Below are 24,328 nucleotides of genomic sequence, written 5' to 3' on the forward strand. Positions count from 1 at the left end.
ATTTTTCTGTGTTGCCATAAAATGTGTCCCCCCCTATATTTTCCCCAATTGATTACCTAACATCATGTGTTTTATTCTGTAGATACAACAAGAAATCTTGAGAATTGTGACTCATGCTATTAATCACATAAAAAGTTAGTATATATTTTAACATATTTCTGTGCTCCCATAAAATCTACCCCCCCTCTATTTTCCCCAAATGTCATACTAACATCATGTGTTTTATTATGTAGATACTTAGCATCATCAACAGCAAAACTTGTGAATTTGGACTCATTTTGTTAGTAGCAAAAAAAAATTAATAGGGGATACGTAATATTTCAGCATATTTCTGTGTTGCCATAAATTGTGTCCCCCCCTATATTTTCCCCAATTGACATACTAACATCATGTGTTTTATTCTGTAGATATAACAACACTTGTGAATTTGGACTCATGTTATTAATCACATAAAAAGTTAGTAGGGGATACATAATATTTCAGCATATTTCTGTGTTGCCATAAAATGTGTCTCCCCCCCCCCCCCCCCTATATTTTCCCCAATTGATTACCTAACATCATGTGTTTTATTCTGTAGATACAACAAGAAATCTTGTGAATTTGGACTCATGTTATTAATCACATAAAAAGTTAGTATATATTTTAACATATTTCTGTGCTCCCATAAAATCTGTCCCCCCCCTCTATTTTCCCCAAATGTCATACAGCATATTTCTGTGCTGCCATAAAATGTGTCCCCCCCTATATTTTCCCCAATTGATGTACTAACATCATGTGTTTTATTCTGTAACTACTTAGCATAATCAACAACAGAACTTGTGAATTTGGACTCATTTTATTAATTGCAAAAAAAGTTAGTCGGGGATATGCAATATTTCAGCATATTTCTGTGCTGCCATAAAATGTGTCCCCCCTATATTTTCCCCAATTGTCCTACTAACATCATGTGTTTTATTCTGTAGATACTTAGCATCATCAACAACAAAACTTGTGAATTTGGACTTGTTTTGTTAATTGCAAAAAAGTAAGTATGGGATACATAATATTTCAGCATATTTCTGTGTTGCCATAAAATGTGTCCCCCCTTTTATTTTCCTCAATTGATGTACTAACATCACGAGTTTAGCATCAACAACAACAAAACTTGTGAATTTGGACTCATTTTGTTAATAGCAAAAAAAAGTTAAGAGGGGATACGTAATATTTCAGCATATTTCTGTGTTGCCATAAAATGTGTCCCCCACCCCTTTATTTCCCCCAATTGATGTACTAACATCATGTGTTTTATTCTGTAGATACAACAACAACACTTGTGAATTTGGACTCATGTTATTAATCACATAAAAAGTTAGTAGGGGATACATAATATTTCAACATATTTCTGTGTTGCAGTTAAATGTGTCCCCCCCTATATTTTCCCCAATTGATTACCTAACATCATGTGTTTTATTCTGTAGATACAACAACAAAACTTGTGAATTTGGACTCATGTTATTAATCACATAAAAAGTTAGTATATAGTTTAACATATTTCTGTGCTCCCATAAAATGTATCCCCCCCCCCCTCTATTTTCCCCAAATGTCATACTAACAGCATGTGCTTTATTCTGTAGATACTTAGCATCATCAACAACAAAACTTGTGAATTTGGACTCATGTTATTAATCACATAAAAAGTTAGTAGGGGATACATAATATTTCAACATTTTTCTGTGTTGCCATAAAATGTGTCCCCCCCTATATTTTCCCCAATTGATTACCTAACATCATGTGTTTTATTCTGTAGATACAACAACAAAACTTGTGAATTTGGACTCATGTTATTAATCACATAAAAAGTTAGTATGTATTTTAACATATTTCTGTGCTCCCATAAAATGTGTCCCCCCCCCCCCTCTATTTTCCCCAAATGTCATACTAACAGCATGTGTTTTATTCTGTAGATACTTAGCATCATCAACAACAACACTTGTGAATTTGGACTCATGTTATTAATCACATAAAAAGTTAGTAGGGGATACATAATATTTCAACATTTTTCTGTGTTGCCATAAAATGTGTCCCCCCCCCCCCCCCCCTATATTTTCCCCAATTGATTACCTAACATCATGTGTTTTATTCTGTAGATACAACAAGAAATCTTGAGAATTTGGACTCATGTTATTAATCACATAAAAAATTAGTATATATTTTAGTATATTTCTGTGTTGCCATAAAATGTGTCCCCCCCTCTATTTTCCCCAAATGTCATACTAACAGCATGTGTTTTATTCTGTAGATACTTAGCATCATCAACAACAACACTTGTGAATTTGGACTCATGTTATTAATCACATAAAAAGTTAGTAGGGGATACATAATATTTCAACATTTTTCTGTGTTGCCATAAAATGTGTCCCCCCCCACCCCCCCCCTATATTTTCCCCAATTGATTACCTAACATCATGTGTTTTATTCTGTAGATACAACAAGAAATCTTGAGAATTTGGACTCATGTTATTAATCACATAAAAAATTAGTATATATTTTAGTATATTTCTGTGTTGCCATAAAATGTGTCCCCCCCTCTATTTTCCCCAAATGTCATACTAACAGCATGTGTTTTATTCTGTAGATACTTAGCATCATCAACAACAACACTTGTGAATTTGGACTCATGTTATTAATCACATAAAAAGTTAGTAGGGGATACATAATATTTCAGCATTTTTCTGTGTTGCCATAAAATGTGAAAAAGTTAGTATATATTTTAACATATTTCTGTGCTCCCATAAAATCTGTCCCCCCCTACCCCTCCTTTATTTTCCCCAAATGTCATACTAACATCATGTGCTTTATTCTGTAGATACTTAGCATCATCAACAACAAAACTTGTGAATTTGGACTCATTTTGTTAATAGCAAAAAAAGTTAGTAGGGGATACATAATATTTCAGCATATTTCTGTGTTGCCTTAAAATGTGTCCCCCACCCCCTATATTTTCCCCAATTGACATACTAACATCATGTGTTTTATTCTGTAGATACAACAACAACACTTGTGAATTTGGACTCATGTTATTAATCACATAAAAAGTTAGTAGGGGATACATAATATTTCAACATATTTCTGTGTTGCCATAAAATGTGTCCCCCCCTATATTTTCCCCAATTGATTACCTAACATCATGTGTTTTATTCTGTAGATACAACAACAAAACTTGTGAATTTGGACTCATGTTATTAATCACATAAAAAGTTAGTATATATTTTAACATATTTCTGTGTTGCCATAAAATGTGTCCCCCCCCCTCTATTTTCCCCCAAATGTCATACTAACAGCATGTGTTTTATTCTGTAGATACTTAGCATCATCAACAACAACACTTGTGAATTTGGACTCATGTTATTAACCACATAAAAAGTTAGTAGGGGATACATAATATTTCAACATATTTCTGTGTTGCCATAAAATGTGTCCCCCCCTATATTTTCCCCAATTGATTACCTAACATCATGTGTTTTATTCTGTAGATACAACAAGAAGTCTTGAGAATTGTGACTCATGTTATTAATCACATAAAAAGTTAGTATATATTTTAACATATTTCTGTGTTGCCATAAAATGTGTCCCCCCCCCCTCTATTTTCCCCAAATGTCATACTAACAGCATGTGTTTTATTCTGTAGATACTTAGCATCATCAACAACAACACTTGTGAATTTGGACTCATGTTATTAACCACATAAAAAGTTAGTAGGGGATACATAATATTTCAGCATATTTCTGTGTTGCCTTAAAATGTGTCCCCCACCCCTTTATTTTCCCCAATTGATTACCTAACATCATGTGTTTTATTCTGTAAATACAACAACAACACTTGTGAATTTGGACTCATGTTATTAATCACATAAAAAGTTAGTAGGGGATACATAATATTTCAACATATTTCTGTGTTGCCATAAAATGTGTCCCCCCCTATATTTTCCCCAATAGATTACCTAACATCATGTGTTTTATTCTGTAGATACAACAAGAAATCTTGAGAATTCGGACTCATGTTATTAATCACATAAAAAGTTAGTATATATTTTAACATATTTCTGTGCTCCCATAAAATCTGCCCCCCCCCCCCCCTTTATTTTCCCCAAATGTCATACTAACAGCATGTGCTTTATTCTGTAGATACTTAGCATCATCAACAACAAAACTTGTGAATTTGGACTCATTTTGTTAATAGCAAAAAAAGTTAGTAGGGGATACGTAATATTTCAGCATATTTCTGTGTTGCCTTAAAATGTGTCCCCCCTCTATATTTTCCCCAATTGATGTACTAACATCATGTGTTTTATTCTGTAGATACAACAACAAAACTTGAGAATGCGGACTCATGTTATTAATCACATAAAAAGTTAGTAGGGGAAACATAATATTTCTGGGATACAGAATTTCGCACATTTCACTGGTTTTCGGGGCAAACACTCCGAGAGCTGCGGTTAAATCTCCCCCGCACGCTGATTAATTCACGTCCGACATGAACACAGTCAATTTTGTATCACCTTTCAAACATTCATCCCCCCCCCCTTCCCCCCTGCTGTCTTTTAAACCAAAAATGCAGTTATTCAGTGGCGCTCGTTCAAATGAGGAACACGGCCTTGGAAAATGTGCGAGGGCTTACGGCGAGCCATCAGGTACGACGCCGACGTGTAACCTTTACACTGCGCTTGAACCCGGCGCGTACAAGTGTTATGAAAGGTCCCTGTGGCGCCGCGCTCCTCTGACATGGATTTGAAGACTTGCCACTTTATTAGCTGCTAAGCCCCCCAATACCGGGTCCATACAGGGCGGGGGGTGGGGGGGCTGCGTTATGAGCAGGGATTCTCATTGTCTGCTGGCATTATTAGAAGGCCGAGCCTCTCCGAGCACCCCCACAATCCTCCAAACACCACCCCGGGAGACTAGGCCTGTCTGTTTGAAGGCGAGCTACAAGTGCAATTTAACCTATCTTATTTACAATGTGATCGCTTTACAAGGACATGCTCTCTGCAAAAGGAATCCGCCTCTAATATTTCTCCTCAGTGTGATTCATTGATTTTATTTTTTTTTTCACCCCCTCTCTCCTCTTCAGAATATATACGCCGTGATGTCCAACTAAGCCTGCAGAAAAACCGCAGGAAAAAGTCAACTCGAAGAAAAACATGCGGCGTAAACTCAATTAAATGGGAGATAATGATGAGATGTTGCATGATACTTTTACCACCAATCACTTTGCAGGTGTGTGTGTGTGTGTGTGTGTGTGTGCGTGTGTGTGTGTGTGTGTGTGTGTGTGTGTGTGTGTGTGTGTGTGTGTGTGTGTGTGTGTGTGTGTGTGTGTGTGTGTGTGTGTGTGTGTGTGTGTGTGTGTGTGTCGCCATCACATCCTGCCAAAGTGGAAATGAGGCTTGAATAATAACAAGTGCCATAGTGCCATCTAGTGCACACATTAGCACACTGTAAGTGCACCGATGAAGACACACTACTACTAAAGGCAAGAAAATAAGGTTGTTAAATTGAAGGCGTTAATGCAGATTAGTCATCATCATTATTAGTCTGATTTTGTTTGTATTTTTTTACATTTGTATGTGATTTTTCTTGAGTCTATTTGCAAAATGAAACACCATTTCGTAAAGATTTGTGTTTACAAATGGATGGTATTTAGCCGAGATGAATCAGAATTAGGGCTGTCAAAAATAACGAGTTAACTCTTTAGTGGAGCATTTTTTTTAAAAAGGACTTAAAATGGAAAAAGATGGGGTGGGGGAAATAATTTTTTGTTTTAGTATGTTTTTTCTTTGAGGACAAACATGACACAAACCTGTTATAAAGCCCACTGTTTAATATGTGTGTGTGTACGCTTCACTGATGACACTATTTGGTGAACATGGTTTTGTCCTACTCATTTCGGCGGTTCTTAAACTCACCATAGTGTGGACTGTGGCGCAACAGTTTGTTTACATGTACAATCTTCCACTTCTTTGTCTCATTTTGTCCACCAAACATTTTATACTGTGCGTGAATGCACAAATGTGCTTTGTTGATGTTATTGACTTGTTGGAGTGCTAATCAGGCATATTTGGTCAGTGCATGACTGCAAATCACTGCTAACATGCTATTTAGGCTAGCTGTATGTACATATTGCATCATTATGCCTCACTTGTAGCTATATTTGAGCTCATTTATTTTCCTTTACTTTTATCCTCTTGTATATAATTTAAATTTGCATGTCTCATGACACATTATCTGTATGTAATATTGGCTGCATTTCTGATAGTTGTTTGTGTGCCTTGTTGTTCCAGACCACAGCAAACATTACCTAGCTTGCTTTAACTTGGACACACACATCTATACCTTTGGCCATTAAAAGCCAGTCATTTCCAGGAGTTATCTCACCTTCTGAGTAGCCTCTGATGTACTAATGGTTTCTAATGTTGTAAAAATATGTAGAATAAATATTACATTACAACATTTCTGTCAACGAAGATTTGCTTCAACCTGCGACACATAGTCATTTTGATAGTAGGCTAATATAGACACTTACATGATGTGTTGCCTTCATTATAACACGTATATAAGACTTTTAAGTAATTTTGATAGTAGGCTAATATAGACATTTATATCATGTGTTGCCTTCATTATAACACTTATATAAGACTTTTAAAGTCATTTTGATTGTAGGCTAATATAGCTAATATAGACACTTACATCATGTGTTGCCTTCATTATAACACTTATATAAGACTTTTAAAGTCATTTGATAGTAGGCTAATATAGACACTTACATCATGTGTTGCCTTCATTATAACACTTATATAAGACTTTTAAAGTCATTTTGATAGTAGGCTAATATAGACACTTACATCATGTGTGCCTTCATTATAACACTTATATAAGACTTTTAAAGTCATTTTGATAGTAGGCTAATATAGACACTTACATCATGTGTTGCCTTCATTATAGCACTTATATAAGACTTTTAAAGTCATTTTGATAGTAGGCTAATATAGACACTTACATCATGTGGTGCCTTCATTATAACACTTATATAAGACTTTTAAAGTCATTTTGATAGTAGGCTAATATAGACATTTATATAATGTGTTGCCTTCATTATAACACTTATATAAGACTTTTAAAGTCATTTTGATAGTAGGCTAATATAGACATTTATATCATGTGTTGCCTTCATTATAACACTTATATAAGACTTTTAAAGTCATTTTGATTGTAGGCTAATATAGCTAATATAGACACTTACATCATGTGTTGCCTTCGTTATAACACTTATATACGACTTTTAAAGTCATTTTGATAGTAGGCTAATATAGACACTTACATCATGTGGTGCCTTCATTATAACACTTATATAAGACTTTTAAAGTCATTTTGATTGTAGGCTAATATAGCTAATATAGACACTTACATCATGTGTTGCCTTCGTTATAACACTTATATACGACTTTTAAAGTCATTTGATAGTAGGCTAATATAGACACTTACATCATGTGGTGCCTTCATTATAACACTTATATAAGACTTTAAAAGTCATTTTGATAGTAGGCTAATATAACTAATATAGACACTTACATCATATGTTGCCTTCATTATAACACTTATATAAGACTTTTAAAGTCATTTTGATAGTAGGCTAATATGACTAATATGGACACTTACATCATGTGTTGCCTTCATTATAACACTTATATAAGACTTTTAAAGTAATTTTTAAGTAGGCTAATATAGCTAATATAGACACTTACATCATGTGTTGTCTTCATTATAACACTTATATAAGACTTTTCATGTTTTGTGGCTCCAGACAGATTTGTTTTTTGTATTTTTGGTCCAATATGGCTCGTTCAACCTTTTGGGTTGCCGACCCCTGAGTTAACTCATGTGATCACCAAACAATCGGACATTAATCATGCATATACGCAGGTTAATCAGCAATTTATTATGACTGTGCATGCTCCTTTAACATGAGAGGCGGCACGGGTTGTGATACAGTCAGTGATCAGGTCAATATGTCCTAGGACAGACCTGGGCAAATTAAGGCCCGGGGGCCACATGTGGCCCGTTAAGCTTTTCAATCTGGCCCACCGGACATTACCAAATAATTGTTTTTAGATTTTTAAGATGTAAACAATAAGCTGCCATTATGATGTGCAGTGATGTTTTAGTAGACATTGAACTATACAAAGTATTTCAATGGTTGGAATCTGCACTTTTGCATGATATACTAGTTACTATAGTCATCTAATTAGTTACTATGGTCATCTAATGAGTTACTATGGTCATCTAAGTCACAGCAGCTCAGACGAGGCACCAAGCAGTGCGGGTGGGGAGCGTTTCCACAGAGTGTTTCCAGAGTGTCAGCCTGAAATGTGGGTGTCAGGGACAGACGCGGAAGGAGATTTTTACAACAAAGTTCTAAAGCTTAGTGATATATCACATATATCAGATTGTAGGTGGATTTTCTTTACCCTTTGTGTTCATATTTAGCTGTTTGTTTGAATTTTTGTTCATTGTAAAATATGTGGATGGAGAGGGGGTGTGACGTTCATATGTTGTCAATATTCAGTGTTTTATTCTTCATAGTTAATATTGTAAATTCCACATTCTTTATTTTCATGGGTGTCTCATTCAGTAAAAAAAAATTAAAATTCCATTTTATTTTTTAAGGCGATCTGTCATAATGTTTTTTAGCCTTCAATCACACATTATTGTGAGGTTTTGTATTAGTGTTCCTAAAAATCAGATATACCGGCCCCCAGACACCTTTTTTTTCTCTAAATTTGGCCACCCCCGAGTCAAAATAAGTGCCCAGGCCTGTCCTAGGACCAATCCTGTAGTCAGTGTACATCCTGCCCATTCAACACATTTAAAAAAAATATACACTACCGTTCAAAAGTTTGGGGTCACCCAAACAATTTTGTGGAATAGCCTTCATTTCTAAGAACAAGAATAGACTGTCGAGTTTCAGATGAAAGTTCTCTTTTTCTGGCCATTTTGAGCGTTTAATTGACCCCACAAATGTGATGCTCCAGAAACTCAATCTGCTCAAAGGAAGGTCAGTTTTGTAGCTTCTGTAACGAGCTAAACTGTTCTCAGATGTGTGAACATGATTGCACAAGGGTTTTCTAATCATCAATTAGCCTTCTGAGCCAATGAGCAAACACATTGTACCATTAGAACACTGGAGTGATAGTTGCTGGAAATGGGCCTCTATACACCTATGTAGATATTGCACCAAAAACCAGACATTTGCAGCTAGAATAGTCATTTACCACATTAGCAATGTATAGAGTGTATTTCTTTAAAGTTAAGAATAGTTTAAAGTTATCTTCATTGAAAAGTACAGTACTTTTCCTTAAAAAATAAGGACATTTCAATGTGACCCCAAACTTTTGAACGGTAGTGTATATCGTATCATCTTTTTGCGGATGATACGCAAATCTTTGTCCCTTTAAAAAAAGAAAAGTGACACATGCTTAAAATCACTTTTAAATTGTCTTGAGGACATAAAAGCATGTCAACTTTCTAAACTTAAATGAGAACAAGACGGAAATTATTTTATTTGACTCAAAAGTATAACAGAATGCTCCCCCCAGTGACCTGAACCCCCGGATGCCTTATTTAAAACCCACAGTCACAAATCTTGGTTTTAAGTTCGACAATGATTTTAAATTGGAACATCAGATTAACTCCGTTGTAGATCTAGTTTTTATCGTCTTAGACTTTTAGCAAAATATTAATCAGTTTGATCTTTTAACGACTACTGCAAGTTCCTCTACGTTGGAATGAAGCTTGATTGCAGTTAGTCCAAAATACTGTTTTTTAACTGCCACTAAAAAACAGCACATTTTAGCATCCCTTCACTGGCTCCCAGTTCATTTTAAAATGTTGTTGTTTGTTTTTAAATCTCTTTAACTAGAAAGGACTCCTTTTATCAATGACAAAAAAGTACATATTTTTACTCTTTGGCTTTTTAAACCAGCATGAGAGTTGTGTGATTGTAGTCGATTTTATTTTATTTTATGTATTTACTTTCTTAATAGTTAAATGTTTTATATTACTGACTCTCCTAGTATGTATCTCTCAACTTCTGTGCATGACTTTGTGAAGCTTCTATTGGTTTTTGAAATGTGCTATATAAATAAAGTGGATTGGATTGGAATATGTCAGTGCAAAATACACCCGGACTGGACTTTAGTTTAAAAAAAAAAAAAATGGAGCAAATAAACGAGTAAAACAACTAAATCATTTATTTAAAAAAAGCTTCCAACAACATTTTATTTGTGTCCATTTCTTTTTTAAGTTAATTCGAATCATGCAAGTGATGAATAACCTGCGATTAATCATGATTCAAAAATGTGATTCATCTGATTATTTGACAGCACTAATCAAAATTAATCCACAGCCTCTGTGCGATTAATCCGATGATACATTTTTTTATTCTTTTGTCAGCATTAAAAATCGGTTGAGTTACAAAAAAAATCCATAAGGATTAAAATAAATATAAATAATATTCAGTTTCATTGTAGTTCTACTTTTTGTGACACCAACGTAAAAATAAGTGAACTAGTGAAAAGGGATGGGTATCGATTACATTTTAACAGATACTTTAAAAAAAAATGGTGCTGGTGCTTAAACGGTTCTTTAAAAAATCTAAAACATTTTTGCAAAAAACTAAAAAAATACACCAAAAAAACAACAAAAAATCAATGCCTTTTTTAAAAATGTTACTAAATTTTGTGAATTTCAAGTTGAACAGACTTGTACTTTACGTACTTCAATTATATACAAAACCCAAAAGCAGTGAAGTTGTCACGTTGTGTAAATGGTAAATAAAAAGAGAATACAATGATTTGCAAATCATTTTCAACTTATATTCAATTAAAGATATTTAACATTCCAACAGGAAAACTGTGTTATTTTTTTGCAAATATTAGCTCATTTGGAATTTTGATGCCTGCAACATGTTTCCAAAAAGCTGGCACGAGTGGCAAAAAAAGAGTGAGAAAGTTGAGGAATGCTCATCAAAGACTTATTTGGAACATCCCACAGGTGAGCAGGCTAATTGGGAACAGGTGGGTGCCATGATTGGGTATGAAAGCAGCTTCCATGAAATGCTCAGTCATTCACAAACAAGGATGGGGCGAGGGTCACCACTTTGTCAACAAATGCGTGAGCAAATTGTTGAACAGTTTAAGAAAAACCTTTCTCAACCACCTATTGCAAGGAATTTAGGGATTTCACCATCTACGGTCCGTAATATCATCAAAAGGTTCAGAGAATCTGGAGAAATCACTGCACGTAAGCCATGATATTACGGACCTTCCATCCCTCAAGCGGTACTGCATCAAAAACCGACATCCGTGTGTAAAGGATATCACCACATGGGCTCAGGAACACTTCAGAAAACCACTGTCAGTAACTACAGTTGGTCGCTACATCTGTAAGTGCAAGTTAAAACTCTACTAAGCAAAGCGAAATACATTTATCAACAACACCCAGATGGACTGATGCAAAGTTTTGATGCCTTCAGTGACAATCTACAATGTAAATAGTCGTGAAAATAAAGAAAACCCAATGAATGAGAGGGTGTGTCCAAACTTTTGGCCTGTACTGTATATAAAATCCACAAAATTTTTTTATTATTATTGCATCAATACCGAACATAGAGAATGTGCAAAAAAAACGACTCACTTGTGTTGTAATACTGACGCTTATAACTCCAGGGGTTCATGAATGCAACCTGGCCCGTATCGTGAGGAAGCGCTGTGTTGTGGCTACTGGCAGTGTAATAAGGGGTGTTGTTGACATTTTAAGGTTGGCAAATAAGAGTGTGAGACCGTGTGCTTCCGTCAGGAAAGCTACATTACTTACTTACTGGGCGTTACTTGCACAATATCAGTGCCAAGAACTTGTTGTCGGTCTGCAAATTAGGCACCGATAGTACCTTCTTTTTTCGGTCCGGGTACTACCGTTAACTTTGGCACCAGTGCCAATATGGAACCGGGTTTGTGTAACTTTCCGGTACATTACCTCTTTCTTTTTACGTGACACTTTAAAGGGGACAGATGGATTTTTTAAATGCATTCTAATGCATAAGTAAACGTCAATAAAAGTCAACTTATAGTGGAGTTCATGGGAGGTCCTTAACTCCGCCCATAAAGCCCACTAAATAACCATCCAAAAAGCGCCAACAATACTCCATTTATATTTTGTGACCTGAATATTAACAAGTATTAGTGATATTGTTATTATAAGCGCCAACGCAGACAAACTATTTATAGCGGCGCCGTGATCACAAAGCTTTCTCGCTTCGGAGCTCGTGAAAGTTTATTCCATATCATAAATAATGCCTCTCATCTGGTTAGTAGAATGATGACGACATGGTTGGTCAACTTTGGCATCCAATTTAGACGCGGAAATGGCGAGAAGACATGAAAAGACGCTCGGTTCCACCCTCCCTTTTTCTTTGCAAAGATTATGAGTTATTCTTCATCTAAACGGAAATATATCAACATCCCATCAGTCGGCATCCCAGTGACAGCAGACATTGTACAGTAAGTGATGTTTTACTATGTTGGTTGGCTCTCATGGAGTCTGCAGTGAGTAATAATTAGTAGGAAAGAGTTAACTTTGTGAGGCCTTTTTGAAATTAATGCACCGCCGAATAGAATAGAATAGAATAGAATAGAATAGAATAGAATAGAATAGAATAAAAAGTACTTTAGTGATCCCTGGGGGAAATTCAGCACCATAGTTCGCTCACAATAAACAATAAACGCTCGGTATTTTTTACAGGTGAATAATATGAATACAGTCTATTATACAGCATTATTCACATGTGAATAATATAAATACAGTCTATTATACAGCATTATTCACATGTGAATAATATAAATACAGTCTATTATACAGCATTATTCACATGTGAATAATATAAATACAGTCTATTATACATATGCTTAAAATGAGCAAAACACATAAACATTACATGTTATTATAAATGTTACTACATTACATATATACTTACATCATGTTTATATTACAAGTTATTATGAATGTTACTTTATGACATATATACTTACATCATGTATATATTACATGTTATTATGAATGTTACTACATGACATATATACTTACATCATGTATATATATTACATGTTGTTATGAATGTTACTACATTACATATATATTTACATCATGTATATATTACATGTTATTACAAATGTTACTACATTACATATATACTTACATCATGTATATATAACATGTTATTATGAATGTTACTACATGACATATATACTTACATTATGTATATATTACATGTTATTATTAATGTTACTACATGACATATATACTTATATCATGTATATATTACATGTTATTATAAATAATACTACATGACATATATACTTACATCATGTTTATATTACATATTATTATAAATGTGACTACATTACATATATACTTACATCATGTATATATTACATAAAATTATAAATGTTACTACATGACATATATACTTACATCATGTATATATTACATGTTATTATGAATATTACTACATGACATATATACTTACATCATGTTTATATTACATATTATTATAAATGTTACTACATGACATATATACTTACATCATGTATTTATTACATGTTATTATGAATGTTACTACATGACATATATACTTACATCATGTTTATATTACATATTATTATAAATGTTACTACATTACATATATACTTACATCATGTATATATTACATAAAATTATAAATGTTACTACATGACATACACTACCGTTCAAAGGTTTGGGGTCACATTGAAATGTCCTTATTTTTTAAGGAAAAGCACTGTACTTTTCAATGAAGATAACTTTAAACTAGTCTTAACTTGAAAGAAATACACTCTATACATTGCTAATGTGGTAAATGACTATTCTAGCTGCAAATGTCTGGTTTTTGGTGCAATATCTACATAGGTGTATAGAGGCCCATTTCCAGCAACTATCACTCCAGTGTTCTAATGGTACAATGTGTTTGCTCATTGGCTCAGAAGGCTAATTGATGATTAGAAAACCCTTGTGCAATCATGTTCACACATCTGAAAACAGTTTAGCTCGTTACAGAAGCTACAAAACTGACCTTCCTATGAGCGGATTGAGTTTCTGGAGCATCACATTTGTGGGGTCAATTAAACGCTCAAAATGGCCAGAAAAAGAGAATTTTCATCTGAAACTCGACAGTCTATTCTTGTTCTTAGAAATGAAGGCTATTCCACAAAATTGTTTGGGTGACCCCAAACTTTTGAACGGTAGTGTATAGAGATGTCCGATATCGGCCTGCCGATATTATCGGCCGATAAATGCTTTAAAATGTAATATCGGAAAATATCGGTATCGTTTTTTTTATTATCGGTATCGCTTTTTTTTTTTTATTTTTTTTTTTTAAATTAAATCAACATAAAAAAACACAAGATACACTTACATTTAGTGCACCAACGCAAAAAACCTCCCTCCCCCATTCACACTCATTCACACAAAAGGGTTGTTTCTTTCTGTTATTAATATTCTGGTTCCTACATTATATATCAATATATATCAATACAGTCTGCAAGGGATACAGTCCGTAAGCACACATGATTGTGCGTTCTGCTGCTCCACTAATAGTACTAACCTTTAACAGTTAATTTTACTCATTTTCTGTAATTACTAGTTTATATGTAACTGTTTTTATATTGTTTTACTTTCTTTTTTATTCAAGAATTTTTTTTAAATTTATTTATTTATTTATCTTATTTTATTTTATTCATTTTTTAAAAAAGGACCTTATCTTCACCATACCACCTGGTTGTCCAAATTAGGCATAATAATGTGTTAATTCCACGACTGTATATATCGGTATCGGTTGATATCGGTATCTGTAATTAAAGAGTTGGACAATATCGGGATATCGGATATCGGCAAAAAGCCATTATCGGACATCCCTAGTAGTGTATGTTGCTCCAAAACCTGTATGTACCTTCACAGATGTGTAATATATAGTGCCTTGGGCACTAATACACCCCCATACCATCACACATGCTGCCTTTTACACTTTGCACCTAGAACAATCCGGATGGTTTGTTTCCTCTTTCGTCCACCGTTTCCAAAAACAATTTGGAATGTGGACTCGTCAGACCACAGAACACTTTTCCACTTTGCATCAGTCCATCTTAGATGAGCCCAGCGAAGCCGGCGGCGTTTTCTGGGTGTTGTTGATAAATGGCTTTGGCTTTGCATAGTAGAGTTTTAACTTGCACTTACAGATGTAGCGACCAACTGTAGTTACTGACAGTGGTTTTCTGAAGTGTTCCTGAGCCCATGTGGTGATATCCTTTACACACCGATTCCGCTTTTTGATGCAGTACCGCCTGAGGGATCGAAGATCCGTAATATCATGGCTTACGTGCAGTGATTTCTCCAGATTCTCTGAACCTTCCGATGATATTACGGAGCGTAGATGGTGAAATCCCTATATTCCTTGCAAAAGCTGCTTGAGAAATGTTGTTCTTGAACAATTTTCTCACACATTTGTTGACAAAGTCGTGACCCTCGCCCCGTCCTTGTTTGTGAACGACTGAGCATTTCACGGAAGCTGTTTTTATACCCAATCATGGCACCCACCTGTTCCCAATTAGCCTGTTCACCTGTGGGATGTTCCAAATAAGTCTTTGACGAGCATTCCTCAACTTCCTCAGTCTTTTTTGCCACTTGTGCCAGCTTTTTTTAAACAAATTCCAAATGAGCTAATATTTGCAAAAAATAACAACGTTTTCCCAGTTTGAACGTTAAGTATCTTGTCTTTGCAGTCTATTCAATTGAATATAAGTTGAAAAGGATTTGCAAATCATTGTATTCTGGTTTTATTTACCATTTACACAACGTGACAACTTCACTGCTTTTGGCTTTTGTACATATTTGCAGTAATAAATATGATTGGAACATTTTTAGCATTATGTGTGTGTTTAATTACAGTAAATGTGTTTATCATAAACATTCCTGCCACTTCACTTTACACACATTTTTAAGTCTTTTTTATTTATTTTTTGCACATATACCACAATAATATTGTACTGTCGCCTTAATAGCATTATAATTTGGTACCGTGACATTTTGTTTTGTTGTTTGTCTGTCATAACGGGGGGGGGGGGGTTTTCGCAGCTTACTGCGAAGTTTGTTCTCCCGGGATGCAATCGGACTATTCCGGACAAGGCGTGAAGGTAGGAACATGATTTAATCTTGACTCTCAAATAGGTACAAACAAAAAGGCGCACAAGGCGAAGGCACAACTTAGCGCAGGAAACAAAAGCTAACACTTAGCATAAACTATGGACAGGGGCAAAAACCCGCTAACTGTGGCATGAACAGACAAAACTTACTTGGCAAGAGGCAGGTGAAAATCATAAGTCGTCATGGAAACTAAAACAAACAAGGGTGCACAAAAACAGGAACTAGTGGAGTCTTAAAACTAACAGAAAATAACAAAAACATGATCCAGACCACAGATCATGACATTGTCTATGCATGGTGCAATTGTAAATGCTCTTCATGTATTATTATTGCTCATTTTGGGGGTTTTCATTGTGTTTTACTTTTGTAGCTGCACGTAGAAATGGCACCACTGAGCTCTTTGAACGTATTTTGTGTTCTTTGATGTTTCACTCTTGTTTTACCCTTTTGTATCTGTATTTGTGTTGCTGAGTGTGAGGGTTTTAACAGCACACACACACACGGAAAAGAAAGACTCACATGAGGCAGCGGGGAGAAGGGGCGTGTCCTTCGCCATGTCCGACCCGCGGCGACCCTCCACCGTCGGAATCGTATCGAATCATACCGTGTGAATCATATCACCTCCGGTGATGGCTCATCGCTGGGCCTCCTGGCTTTTTTAGCTGGCCAGGCGGAGGACGCTATGGAGACACGAAAACAAGGCAAATAATAGTGGAGGGAAAAAAAAAAAAAGAAAGGAGAGAGTGTTGAATAATTAATTGTGTTTGTCTTTGCTGCTGCTGTGTGTGTGTGTGTGTGTGTCTGTGTGTGTGTGTGTGTGTGTGTGTGTGTGTGTGTGTGTGTGTGTGTGTGTGTGTGTGTGTGTGTGTGTGTGTGTGTGTGTGTGTGTGTGTGTGTGTGTGTGTGTGTGTGTGTGTGTGTGTGTGTGTGTGTGTGTGTGTGTTTGGGTCTGCACCCAGTTTCATGCCCCTGAGCCAAGCAACCCTTTTAAAAACTGTCTGATGAACCAAGCATGGGTGCGTGTGTGTGTGTGTGTGTGTGTGTGTGTGTGTGTGTGTGTGTGTGTGTGTGTGTGTGTGTGTGTGTGTGTGTGTGTGTGTGTGTGTGTGTGTGTGTGTGTGTGTGTGTGTGTGTGTGCACTGCAAAAAGTCAGTGTTCAAAAATAAGGAAAAAAAATACAAAAATGAGGGGTATTTTATTTGAACTAAGCAAAATTATCTGCCAATAGAACAAGAAAATGTGGCTTGTCAAGACTTTCCGAAACAAGTCAAATTAGCTAACCTCAATAAACCCCAAAATAGCTTAAAATAAGTATATTCTCACTACTAACAAGTGCACTTTTCTTGGTAGGAAAAAAAAAAAAAAACCTTTTTGCTCAATATGTTGAAAAATATTCTTAAATTAAGTAAACACTAGTGCCGTTATCTTGACGTAATGATATGCGCTCGGCATTACATTTCTTGAAACCAGCAAACTTATACCAAAAACTAATGTATTGTTCTTAATGGAAAGGCAACAAGTTTCCTAGCCGCTCAGGCAAATCATATTGTCTAAAAATGCATTTTTCCATGGGTAACATGACATCATCGCGCCAAGTGCGTGCTCTTTCAGTCAATTAGTGCGCATATACACAGCCCGGCCCCCGGCCAACATTTTTTTAATTGTAATTTTGAGGAATTTATCTTAATGTGCATGAATTCTTTCTGTTCAAAATTCTTTGAAATGTCAAATGTCAAATGTTTAAATATTAACTGTCAGTTTTGCTGTACTGTGCCAACTGTACTACTACCGTATTTTTCGGAGTATAAGTCGCTCCGGAGTATAAGTCGAAAATGCATAATAAAGAAGGAAATAAACATATATAAGTCGCACTTTTTGGGGAAATGTATTTGATAAAAGCCAACACCAAGAATAGACATTTGAAAGGCAATTTAAAATGTCTAAAGAATAGTGAACAACAGGCTGAATAAGTGTACGTTATATGAGGCATAAATAACCAACTGGTATGTTAACGTAACATATTATGGTAAGAGTCATTCAAATAACTATAACATATAGAACATGCTATACGTTTACCAAACAATCTGTCACTCCTAATCGCTAAATCCCATGAAATCTTATACGTCTAGTCTCTTACGTGAATGAGATAAATAATATGATTGGATATGTTACGCTAATGTGTTAATACTTTCACACATAAGTCGCTCCTGAGTATAAGTCGCACCCCCAGCCAAACTATGAAAAAAAACTACGATTTATAGTCCGAAAAATACGGTACATACTATGTATATATTGTCAGTGACAACTTCTTTAGTCCTTTGGAGTAGACCTGGACCGATATTTGGCATTTTGACGTATATGTACGACATAACTACATCAGCAGATACAAAATATACACATATGATACCAGTATTTAGTATCACCAAAAATAACAATTAGTAGATGGAATTACCCATTGTTCAAGCACCAACCTGTTGCCAATCCATGACAAAAGTTCCCTTTTTTCATCCATTTAGGAATAAATGTCAAACTTTGCGATTTTTTGCAGAGACATCCTGTTTTTGTCCTTCTTTCTTAAGTTAAAGTACCAATGATTGTCACACACACACTCTCGTATTTCCGACCTTCTTGAGACTTCCGAAAAAATGCCTGCCTCTTGAGGACCACCCTTTCTAGATATATATAGATTTGCATTGACAACATAAATAATATATACCGTATTTTTCGGACTATAAGTCGCTCCGGACTATAAGTCGCACCGGCCGAAAATGCATAATAAAGAAGGAAAAAAACATATATAAGTCGCACTGGAGTATAAGTCGCATTTTTTGGGGAAATGTATTTGATAAAAGCCAACACCAAGAATAGACATTTGAAAGGCAATTTAAAATGTCTAAAGAATAGTGAACAACAGGCTGAATAAGTGTACGTTATATGAGGCATAAATAACCAACTGGTATGTTAACGTAACATATTATGGTAAGAGTCATTCAAATAAACTATAACATATAGAACATGCTATATCTGTCACTCCTAATCGCTAAATCCCATGAAATCTTATACGTCTAGTCTCTTACGTGAATGAGATAAATAATATTATTTGATATTTTACGCTAATGTGTTAATCATTTCACACATACACTACCGTTCACAAGTTTGGGGTCACATTGAAATGTCCCTTATTTTTGAAGGAAAAAGCACTGTACTTTTCAATGAAGATAACTTTAAACTAGTCTTAACTTTAAAGAAATACACTCTATACATTGCTAATGTGGTAAATGACTATTCTAGCTGCAAATGTCTGGTTTTTGGTGCAATATCTACATAGGTGTATAGAGGCCCATTTCCAGCAACTATCACTCCAGTGTTCTAATGGTACAATGTGTTTGCTCATTGGCTCAGAAGGCTAATTGATGATTAGAAAACCCTTGTGCAATCATGTTCACACATCTGAAAACAGTTTAGCTCGTTACAGAAGCTACAAAACTGACCTTCCTTTGAGCAGATTGAGTTTCTGGAGCATCACATTTGTGGGGTCAATTCAACGCTCAAAATGGCCAGAAAAAGAGAACTTTCATCTGAAACTCGACAGTCTATTCTTGTTCTTAGAAATGAAGGCTATTCCACAAAATTGTTTGGGTGACCCCAAACTTTTGAACGGTAGTGTAAGTCGCTCCTGAGTATAAGTCGCACCCCCGGCCAAACTATGAAAAAAACTGCGACTTATAGTCCGAAAAATACGGTATATGAGTACGTATATTCTATTGTTTCATTGAAAATAAAACAGCAAAGTCCATTTGGCTGTCATCTGTTTTAATTATGAGACACAACTGTGTCAAAATCATGATTTTTTTTTTTTTTCATGCTTGAAATAACAAATTATTACTTAAAAAAAGCAGTTTTATACTTGTGAGTGTTGATGACACAGCTTTGCAACAGTTGATATTCTAGTTTCAAGCATGTTTTACTCAATATAGGTCATCAAATCTCAGCAACAAGCTGTAATATCTTACTGAGATCATTTAGGACCAAAACCCTTAAAACAAATAAAACACTCTAACATAAAATCTGCTTAGTGAGAAGAATGATCTTATCAGACAGAAAATAAGCAAATATCACCCTTATTTGAGATATTTCATCTTACTTAGATTTCAGTTTTTGCAGTGTGTGTGTGTGTGTGTAAAATCACACTAATGTATAAAGACATAAGTGCATGTTGAGAAGTTACATGAAAAGAGAATGAATGGTGTAATTGTGCTCTAACAAACATCAACAATAGGTGTGCTGTGTGTAAGATGCTTTAAAAAAAAAAAAAAAAAAAAAAAGACCAAAAAGTCAATACACCTTCATTTCGTCTACGCCGGTAATGAGCCGTATTTTCCGAGGAAAATGGCGCCTTCTCCGGAGGCGGCGTTGTCTGCCGAACGTGGCCCTGATCCTGGATGAAACAGAAGGCTCACCAATCAATCTCTCCAAGGTTGCCCACAGCCAGAGAAAGCAGCTGCACCACATGTTTGCCGAGCGCCATAGCGACAAGTTAACATACGGCCCGGCACAGGAAGCGTCCACAAGCAGCCTCTAGCTGTCTTATAATGAATTCCCGGCGGGACCGGGAACTATCAGAGTCAGTGGTGTTACTGGAGGCTCGGAATAAAGTCAACACCTCTCCTTATACCTGATGAAGCTGCACTGCTACACACACACACACACACACACACACATATATATATATATATATATATATATATATATGATCTATATATATACACACACACAGTCACAAGTGAACTTTTGAAAGGCGGAAACATCAGATACGCAGCAATTAAAACGCAGCGCTCGTTAAATCACAAATTAGCAGTAAGTCAAGTCTTTCTGGAGAATACAAACAGTTTTAAGTCCGCGCACTCAGTCGGGGTTGATCAATATTTAAATTGCGCCGACACTCGCTTTCAGGGTTTTGCATTTCAACAGTACAAAACACTAGACAATAGGGGTGTAACGGTACGTGTATTTGTATTGAACCGTTTCGGTACGGGGGTTTCGGTTCGGTTCGGAGGTGTACCGGACGAGTTTCCACACGGACATATTAAGTAGCCGCCTCCGCTTCCTTCTGCCTCTGTCAGTCCTCTACACAGCACCCGGCATTGTCCCACCCACACAACCATCTGATTGGTTACAAACATAGCGGTAACAGCCAATCAGCAGTGCGTATTCAGAGCGCATGTAGTCAGTGCTTAGCGTTTAGCAGGTAAGCACATACTTGCCAACCTTGAGACCTCCAATATTGGGAGGTGGGGGGGTGGGGGGGTGGGGGGGGCGTGGTTGGGGCGGGGGCGTGGTTAAGAGGAGAGTATATTTACAGCTAGAATTCACCAACTCAAGTATTTCATATATATATATATATATATATATATATATATATATATATATTATATATATATATATATATATATATATATATATATATAAATAAATAAAAAAAAATATATATATATACATATGTATGAAATACTTGACTTTCAGTGAATTCTAGCTATATATATATATATATATATATATATAGCTACATATAAATAAAATAAATACTTGAATTTCAGTGTTCCGGGGGCTATCCAGTAGATGGCAGTATTGTCCTGTTTAACTTCTCCTCCGTTCATGACTCGGCCACCGTGTTCAATGGAGAAGTCTGTTTTACAAAATGTACAGGCAACATAATTACATACACCTTCCCCTTCGAACTGTCCTGGATGAACTGAAATTCTCGTTTCCATTCGTTTTGGAACTTGCAAGCGTATTTCTTCATCTTGCTCGTCGACGGCGTCGCCATGTCTGTAACTTCCTCGCTCTTCTGCTTCGTCTCCTTGTTGTGTGCGCAGTTGTGCACTCTACTCTCTAAAAGCCGTAGATGTTATGACGCCATTGGGCAGGCAAGCTGTTTATATTGTGGGAAAGCGGACGTGAGAACAGGCTGTCCCCACTCAGGTCCGCATTGAGCTGGAGGGGGCGTGGCCTCCAGTTCCGGCTGAATACCGGGAGTTTGTCGGGAGAAAATTTCTGCCGGGAGGATATCGGGAGAGGCGCTGAATACCGGGAGTCTCCCGCTAAAAACAGGAGGGTTGGCAAGTATGGGTAAGCATCAGGCAGCGGACTCTCCCCAAATGATAATAAACACCTCCCAGTCAACTACTAGTAACGTCACTATGAGCCCGTTGACCTTCTAGAAATATAAAAGGCAGCTAAGTTCGCTCGCAGTCTTGGCTTGAGGTGAAGGCTAATTCGCGTTTAGCATAACGTTAGCTCATTTTGCGGTGTGTGTGTGTGTGTGTGCGTGTGTGTGTGTTACGGACAGCAAAGCCCTGTCTGTCTGTTATTTCACTTGACCTTTTTCTGTGTTGACTGAGCTGTGTTGAAGCAGCAAAAAAGGACATTATGTCAAATGAAGAGTTTCTGTCTCTGATAGTTGATATAATAATGTAACTGCATCTATTGACTACATGAACTCCATGGTGTTCAGGGATGAATAGTCTCTCCTATTGCTAGTGTACCATTTTTTCAGCTATAGTTACATGAATCATTAGTAATGGAGCAGCCTAGTTTTGAATGGCAGGGTGCCTGCTATCACATGTTGATAAAAATATAACATTTACATAATAAAAATCAACTACAAGCTTCCCAAATGCTGTAATAAATTAAGCATGATGAGTTGACTTGAAACTGTTTAATGTTGCACTTTTTATATGTAGAAGAAAAGTTGTGTCATTGTGTTTAATCTGAGCAACAACTTGAGGCAGTTTAATGTTGATTAAAGTGGGCAGAATTATTATAGTGTTCCCAATGTTAAAAGGATAAAGCCATTGTTTACAAATTTGGTAAATAACCAAAAAATGTATATTTTGTTGTTTTCTTACTGTATCGAAAATTAACTGAACCGTGACCTCTAAACCAGTGGTTCTTAACCTGGGTTCGATGGAACCCTAGGGGTTCGGTGAGTCGGGCTCAGGGGTTCGACGGAGGTCAAGACACACCCGACTCATCGTGTGAATAAAAACTTCTCCCTATCGGCGTATTATGTATACGACAACAGCAGAAGTCAGACTGATTTGCAGGTGTGTAATTTGTTGTGAGTTTATGCACTGTGTTGGTTTTGTTGTTTGAACAAGGTGATGTTCGTGCACGCTTCATTTTGTGCACCAGTAAAAAAAACATGGTAACACTTTAGTATGGGGAACATATTCACCATTAATTAGTTGCTTATTAACATGCAAATTAGTAACATATTGGCACTTAACTAGTCATTATTAAGTACTTATTAATGCCTTATTCGGCATGGCCTTAGTATAACCCTAACCCTCTAACCCTGGCCCTAACCCTCTAACCCTAACCCTAACCAAATAACTCTAAATTAAGTCTTTGTTACTTAGAATATGCTCCCCATACTAAAGTGTTACCAAAAACATATAACTTTGTCTTGAATTTGAAAAAAATATATATATATATTTTTCACTAAAGAAGGGTTCGTTGAATGTGCATATGAAACTGGTGGGGTTCGGTACCTCCAACAATGTTAAGAACCACTGCTCTAAACCGAGGTACGTACCAAACCGAAATTTTTGTGTACCGCTACACCCCTACTAGACAATAATAAAAGGTGCCATTACCATTTTTCCACACCATTCTGTCCTAGCTGCCATCACAGAACTAAATAAGCTGGAGTAGCTATTTTTGCCTGTATTTATTCTAGTGCAATGTATTCTTTTATTATGGTGTTTTATTCTGGCTTTTCCCAAATCTTATCTGATTGGGATTGTATATGTTTTAATCCTTTTTATGGGGAACTTTGGGTTACTGATAAAGTAACCTGACCTAGCACGCTATTGACTGGGCTCTACTTGGCGTGCTTTTCCACTGGTGGCATGCTGAGCGGACACCATGGGGGACACAAACCACTGCTGTTCTCTCATTGGCCCAGCAAAGTCGTCCCCTGAGGCTTCTTTGTAACATTTGACCAAAACAAACAGCTTAACTAGACA

The 24,328-nt window shown here is 36.1% G+C and overlaps 1 protein-coding gene across 1 annotated transcript in view; it reads right to left on the minus strand.

Moving 5' to 3' along the window:
* Positions 1–24,328, minus strand: part of ebf3b (EBF transcription factor 3b) — a 459,151-nt gene that overhangs the window by 426,584 nt on the left and 8,239 nt on the right. The window contains exon 2 of the mRNA XM_062059192.1: positions 16,818–16,978. Coding sequence (XP_061915176.1) covers positions 16,818–16,900 — 83 coding nt within the window. The 5' untranslated portion in view covers positions 16,901–16,978. The remainder of the gene's footprint in view (positions 1–16,817; positions 16,979–24,328) is intronic.

The sequence above is a fragment of the Entelurus aequoreus genome, linkage group LG09 (assembly GCF_033978785.1).
Source record: "Entelurus aequoreus isolate RoL-2023_Sb linkage group LG09, RoL_Eaeq_v1.1, whole genome shotgun sequence".
In the NCBI taxonomy this organism is placed as follows: domain Eukaryota; kingdom Metazoa; phylum Chordata; class Actinopteri; order Syngnathiformes; family Syngnathidae; genus Entelurus; species Entelurus aequoreus.